The sequence below is a fragment of the Natrix helvetica genome (assembly GCF_964273705.1).
Source record: "Natrix helvetica genome assembly, chromosome: 1".
In the NCBI taxonomy this organism is placed as follows: Eukaryota; Metazoa; Chordata; class Lepidosauria; order Squamata; family Natricidae; genus Natrix; species Natrix helvetica.
The window spans coordinates 122,015,544-122,022,729 of NC_138548.1; the positions used below are offsets into that span (position 1 = coordinate 122,015,544).

Genomic DNA, 7,186 nt, shown 5'->3' on the forward strand with positions numbered 1-7,186 from the left:
TTAAGACTTGTGGACTTCAACTCCCAGAATTCCCCAGCCAGCCATGCTGGCTGGGGAATTCTGGGAGTTGAAGTCCACAAGTCTTAAAGTTCCCAAGTTTGGACACCCCTGATGTACACTGAAGATGGCATTTACATCTGCCATGTACACTGAAGATGGCATGCTGGCTGGGGAATTCTGGGAGTTGAAGTCCACAAGTCTTAAAGTTCCCAAGTTTGGACACCCCTGATGTACACTGAAGATGGCATTTAATTTCGTTGTACGAAGGGCAATGACAATAAAGTAAACTAAACTAAATTTACCCACTCTCGGAGTTTCAAAAAAAGAAATTACGTAATGAAAGCAAAAGAAGGTTAATCTGAATACAATTACTTCCTATTTAATCACAGTTTGTTTAATCCTGGTTTATTAACTAGTCCACAATTGGTGGATTCAAATGCCATTGGGAAAAGCTTATAAACTACAATGGCTTGTTTACCCAACATGCTAAACCAAAATCTAATGAACCACATGAAGGTTTCGCAGGATAGCACTTAGACTCATACCTATACCACTTCACAGTGCTTTTCAGCCCTCTCTAAGTCAGCATATTGCCCCCAACAATCTGGCTCCTCATTTTACCAACCTGGGAAGAATGGAAGGCTTGAGCCTGGTGAGATTTGAATTGCCAAATTGCAGGCAGCAGCGGGTAGCAGAAGTAGCCTGCAGTACTGCACTCTAACCACTGTGGCTCATCACTGTGCATGTTTGAATTCTGCCTGTAACTTTTGAGTAACTTTAACTTGACATTCCCCACCCATCCACACATTGATTTAGGTCAACTGACTGACCACCCAATTACTGAAAAATAGACAGACGCCCGGCTGAAACAATACTATGGAAAGGGTGGGAGAGCAATCCACCCCCTCCCCCAGGTAAGACACATGGGGAGGGATGCCAAAGATGACAAGGAGGCCAGCCGCAGATGAGGATCTGGGTTACTGTTCCAACATGCTAATCTGATAAATAACAATTGGCAGGTGCAATAGTGATGAAGAAAAAGGGTGTGCCTTAAAAGTCAGATTTTGACAAGTTCCCTTTGCAGTTGTGTTGCCAACATTTTCAGAAGTGGTTTGCCAGTGCTTTCTTCCTAAGGGTCCCAGAGAGTGAGTGGCCCAGCCGGCTTCATGCTTATGACAAGACCCTACACCAAAGTAGTTCTTGGTGACAAAGGAGAGAGGTGATAAAATGATCTGCTTTGGGCATCAGACATGCTAAGTACACCACTGGGCTGAAGTGGCACTGGGAGGTTGCAACACACTACCACATGAACCTCCGTGGGCCACACTTGGAAAATCACGGCCCCAAGGCAGTGGTCCTTAAAAGCTAACCTAGGGGCTTTTGCTAGTCATGGTTAAGTTCTCAGCAAAGAAGGCAACCAGAAACACACTGGCAATAACTTTGAGGATGAGCCTTTCCTCCTTGAAGAATCACGGGGAGGAGATTAGTGAATGGTATGTACGGAGCACAGAATTAGTCTAGGTTGGAACTAGACAGAGGCAAAGAGAGTTTCCTGGCAGAACTCCCAGGAAACAGGAATCCATTGGAGTGTTAATATTATGAATACCCATCGGGTACTCAGCCTGCATATATTTGCAAATAAACCTTAGAGCACAACAAGACTACAAGCCTAGAGTCACCAAGCAGCACTGGTATTCTTGAAATTCTTCACTGTTCAGGAATGGGCTGCATCCTATATAGACTAATATGGATGGGAGGGGAACTCATTCCAATCTTCTCCGCATGCTCATGCTGGCCATATACTGCTTCAATCTAAACACCACAAACGAGGGAGAGACGTTGTTTTAAAGAAGCTTAAGAATCCAACAGAATCCTTATTTTTCCAGGGCCTGAGTCACGTTGTCACTCTCAGCGGTGGGTGATGCCTGAACAGACGTAGAGATTTTGTGGAGGTCTCGGACTGACCTGACGGTCCATTGGGCGAGCTCCTGTAGCACCTTCATGCCCCTTATTTTCCTTTCAAATAAGCTGTTTTCATCAGGATTTTTTGTATTTTTTTCCTCTTTAGCTGGCACATTGTGCTTCAGCGTTACCATCAGCTCCTCCAGTTGGTAAGCTAAAGCAGAAACTTGCAGCAAAACTGATTGGATGGATTCATGGAAAGCTACATCCTCAGGGGTTAAATCAGTTCTCTGCTCTTCCAAGATTTGATCCAACAGAATCTGAAATGCCCAATAAGCTTGTAAGTTGCTCCCCAGACGCTCAGCATCTGAAATCTCACTCCATTCTTCAACATCAGCTAGAGGTACTCCATCGATCAAATCAACATCGATCAGATCAAAGTTGAAGGATTCTACCAGATCTTGCTTCACAGCCTGAAACGATGGGGAGTAGTGAGAGTGAGATAGGAGGAGAGAATGGTTTTAAATAGTAATTGTATTAAAAATTGCAATTGCAATAATGATAAAAAATACAAACTAAAAAAATAAATAAACAAAGAAAACAAAAGACAGGACATCCAAGGAAGAAACCGTGTACTGACAGTTGCAGTGGAATGAAGAGCCAGCAAGTGGACAGGCTCTTTGATAATCCCTCTCTGGACCAGGAGAGGGCTTGAGATCACCCACAGGTGCTCTGCACAGTTGATCCTCATGAAGAGACTTGGAAGACAGTAGTCTCTGGTGGGATTTTATCACTAGGAGGTAAGGAAATCTAGCTGAAACCACAGTTGGATCTTTAAAAGGATACAGTTCCTTTTTAAAACCACTCTTATAAATTTCTTGTTAACTGCTTTTCAGCTATAAGGAACCTTTGGATCAACAGATTTTACAACATAGGTTGAGTTTAGCAAAATAAGTTTCAAATACAAGTATAAAGACTTTAAAAAATAATGGTTGAAAAAATGTCAACAATTTGAAGACTATCTCCAAACACCCTAAAATTGCAGCACTAAGATTTGGCGGCAGAACTGCTCGCTTGCTTATTATTACTATTTTATTATTTTAAGAAAATATTTTATTTTATTTTATTTTAATTTATTTTATTATTTAAAATTTTTGAATTCCTATATAGCCCATCTCTCCTAAATGACTCTGGGTGATGTACAACAATAATTGTAGGTCGCCTGATTTATGGATGAAAAAAATGTAAAATAGAAATGGGAATGAAGGCCTCATTCTCAGTATTAATTCCCAAAGTCCAAAGAAAATGGGTCCTAAATTTTTAACTCTGCTAGTGAAAGACATACCTACTACCTACTACCTCCTGCGTCCAAGTTAAAAATGCTTCATGATCCTCTAAGCCAGGGGTGTCTAACTCGCATCGTCATGGCATCATCACGTGACGTATCGGGACTTTTCTCCCCTTTGCTAAACTGGGCGGAGGCGGGGCTAGCATGTGACGCATCCCGCCCATGGGCCATGAGTTTGACACCCCTGCTCTAAGCCATAAAGTTTGGGGCAGTTGGTCTGTAAAGTTGCATAAGCCAAGCCATTATGTTTTACTGTAGAGCCAGCAGCTTTATCATTCAGAGATGGTTAACCATCCAAGGATTAATTAGAGCTGAACCAGCTTAGCTTCCAAAATTAGCTGAGTCAGCTAAGCGCTGCCTCCTGATGAGGCTATATTCTGAAGGAAAACATTGTTTCATTTATTATTCATTTGTAATATTTGTAATCTGCCCCAATCCTGGAAAAATCTAAACAGCATAAAGTGAAAATACATAACCATAAAACCCCAAACTCCATCACTGCCAGCCCTAAATCTTTATAACAAAGGAAGAAAGTTAAGCATTGGTCTAGCAAACTAAAATGCATTTTTTTCCCCTGTTACTGAAATGACAGATGCAATTAAATGAGATCTGATCACAACAGGTGGAGAGCAATTGTTGCCCAATATGCTGGACAACACAGATGGAACTAAGTTGAAGTCTAACTAATAACATAGCAATATTAAATACAGATGTTCCACCATCCCATTTGGAACCAATGGGGGCAAAACACTTGTTGAAATTTCCATGAACTGGAGTATTCCCCCAGAAGTTGGTTCCTACTGGTTTGGACCAGTTCGGCCAAATAGGTAGTAACTCGGCTGGACACCTGATCATGCTGGTTCTAAAATGCCTGTTTTTGTGAAAAATGGCCTGTTTTTTGCCCGTTGTTTTTTTTGCAAAAACGGAGGTGTTTTTGCCTTCCTTCAGTCACCAGAAGCACTCTGCAGGCTTCAGCAGGGCTGAGGGGAGGCAAAAACGGGCCTGTTTTCCGCCCGTTTTTCGCAAAAACTGGGCCAGCCTTGCTGAAGCCTACAGAGTGTTCCTGGGGGCCAAGGAGGAGCAAAACTTTTTTTTTCTTACTGGGTAGTTTGCAGGTGCTCTCTTAGCTCCGCCGAGGCTGGAGCGCCCTCCCCCCCTCAAAACTTTTTGCAACCATTTCGGTGGGCATGGCTTGGTGAGGGGGTCATGTGACCGAGTGTGTGTGAGTGATGTCAAGTTGGCCACGTCCACTCAGTCACATGCCCCCCATCTAGCCACGCCCACTGAACCGGTAGTAAAAAAAATTGAAACCCACCCCTGGTTCCCCCCACGTGGCCACTCAAGGGAAATACCAACTCAAATAAGAGCAGAACCATTGTAAAACGGATCCTTCTACTCCCAAACCTTAGATGTTCCAAAAGGATAAAGTTAGTGGTATGGAAAGCCACAGAAAGCTTTAAAAGGACCAAGAAAGGTGTACTAGCTACATCTAAGTCCTGAAATAGCTACCTACTAGAGGAACCAATGCTATTTCTAACCTATACTAGGCCTGAATCCTAATTGAAAAGTTTCCAAATCACCAATGTCCTCAATAAACTTCTATAGCTGATTACCCACCAAATTCTTGACAAATACGCCCCAAAATTGCAGGTTGAAGACCGATTGAACTTTGTCAAATACAAGTCGGTCCCTGCTGCTTCCTTCAAATGAGGCAGTGTTATTCCTTCCCTTGAAAAAGCATTGATAATCTCCCAGAGCCAATTGCTCACATCCTGCCTAGCATCTGAAGAATCCAATACCGTGACATACAATGACAGATTTTTCTTAAAGAATGGGTCAAGTGGAATACATTTGGTAATATTAATTGTAATTTTCTGTCATCCCAATATTGAAATCAGGCAAAAAGAAACGTCACTGTTGCTCCCTAAAGAAACAAGGAAGCACTTGGAATAATTAATTGTTTGCTGCAGATGGGATTATTTCATATCTTATCATCTATTTTTCAGATGAGCCCTTGAGGATGGGCACCTGATACCCTAACTCTAACCCTGATATAAGTGGGGAAAGAACTCATCCTCATCCTGTGTGTCTTCAAGAGTGCAATAGACATTTATTGATAAGAGTTCAAACTTGCTAAATGATCATGCAAAGAAATTGATCAGCTGATCACTGTAGCAAAAGAAGTAGACCAAATCTAACTAAAACCAACCCATCCATCCTCTAGGAGTTACAATGCAGGTATATGGAGATCTCTTTTCATTACCATGCCACCCATCATTTTTGGGATGATGGTTATGTGAAATTAGTTTGGTCAAGACAGTAATCTGTGTGACTGTTAAGACTCCTTAAAATAAATATTATGTGGTCATGGTTTAAAAAAACCATGTCAAGTTATACATATAGTCTCCCACAAGGTGGCATTCTATCACATAATTTTACCCCCCCCCCCATTTCTTTCCTGACAAAACAGACCCACCTTAAAATAAATAAAATCAAGCCCTTAATTCATTTCTATCTTGATCTCTAATAAAAAGTAGGTTCTCCATCCCTTTTGGAAGAAGCACTTTATGATTTTTTCACACATGCCACATGGGTACACACACACACAGAGGGAGGGAGGGAGGGAGGGAGGGAGGGAGGGAGGGAGAGAGAGAGAGAGAGAGAGAGAGAGAGAGAGAGAGAGAGAGAGAGCTTGATGGGCATGAATTCTAGGACATTTGAAATCTCTTTAATTTGTTAGTTATTGTTTAACAATACAACCTTTTACTCTGTGACTTGAGCGATTTGTTTTCTGCAGTTCAGCATCCAGATGGGGGTGGATGACTCTGCCTGTGGCAGGAAGAGCCGGTATGCATAATGTTTGTCCATTCCAGTGATATGATTCAGTATACTAATAATTCATCCCCTAATATTAGATAGCTTTTTAAAGGGAGTTGGTGTAAAGAGCTGATGGCAGTCTTCAGATTTAAGCACCCCACCCCACCCCAAATACAGCAGCTCATGCTTGGTTTGGGAGCTGCATTTACCACTGGCACATATTTCCTTCAGGCGCCAGTGGGGTGATGAAAAATCTTACTCAGGTATCATCACACTTGTGTACAAATCACAGAATGGGTTGCTTAGGTATTATACAATTTTCTAACAAGTGCATGGTGTTCCTTAATTGATAACATTAACAAAACTCCATTTGGGATTTTAAAAAAAAACAGTGATGGAAGCAACAGCACAAGGCTCTCTTCCCTCCCAATTATATCCTATCCTCACCAAACCTGGACGCCGGCCCTAAAACACACATCTCTCTTGCGCGCACGCAAACACGCACAGAGGAACGCGCGCAGGAGAGAAACTCACGTAGCATTCCAGGAGGCTGCTGACATCGGAGCGCATCTTCCTCAGGAGAAGAACGATCTGACGCCACGAGTCCCGGTGTGGAGAGGTGCCGGGCTGCCGCTCCGAGGTAGCCATCGCCCGCAGGGGAGAAAGCAGGAGAGAAACCAGGCGCCGCTCGCGTCAAGGAAAGCGATCTGGAGCCCCGGAAAAGCCTCGCTCAGCTCCTACATTCCAACCCAAGCGAGAGAATTCCTCACGGGTGCGCCTGACGTGCTTCACCCGCCCGCTCGCTCGCTCGCTCCGTCCCCCGCGGCCTGAAGAGAAACTGCACATTCCAGGCGCGGGAGCTTAACCCTCCGAGAGCAGCAACGCGGCCGTTTGGGTCACCCTTTGGCCCCGGCAATTGGCTCTCTTTCTCTGCTCTCAACTTTGTAACGCTTTGCTCCGGGTTTGAGTTTGATTGGCGGATTGAGCCCCGTCGGCGGCCCCGCTAATCCTTGCAAATACAACCCGGGGAGATCTAACCCTTCCAAGAGCAGGAGGCATCAAAAGGAGTTCGGACCTACCTTTGGAGCCCCTTCTAAGCAGGATTTATTTTCCCGTTGT

The 7,186-nt window shown here is 43.6% G+C and overlaps 1 protein-coding gene across 1 annotated transcript; it reads right to left on the reverse strand.

The window, feature by feature from the left end:
* Positions 1 to 836: 836 nt before the first annotated feature.
* CNTF (ciliary neurotrophic factor) lies at positions 837 to 6,802 on the reverse strand. Its single transcript, XM_081938451.1, has 2 exons — positions 6,602 to 6,802; positions 837 to 2,375 (listed from the first exon to the last, which is right to left on the reverse strand). Exons 1-2 carry the CDS (start codon positions 6,713 to 6,715, stop codon positions 1,875 to 1,877), a joined length of 615 nt encoding a protein of 204 aa, XP_081794577.1. The 5' UTR covers positions 6,716 to 6,802; the 3' UTR covers positions 837 to 1,874.
* Between the last annotated feature and the right edge of the window lie 384 nt (positions 6,803 to 7,186).

Coding starts and splice junctions, on each gene's coding strand:
- CNTF (XM_081938451.1), bottom strand. CDS start 6,715: ATGGCTACCTCGGAGCGGCAGCCCGGCACCTCTCCACACCGGGACTCG. Junction 2,376..6,601: donor GCAGCCTCCTGGAATGCTAC/GTGAGTTTCTCT, acceptor CCATCGTTTCAG/GCTGTGAAGCAAGATCTGGT.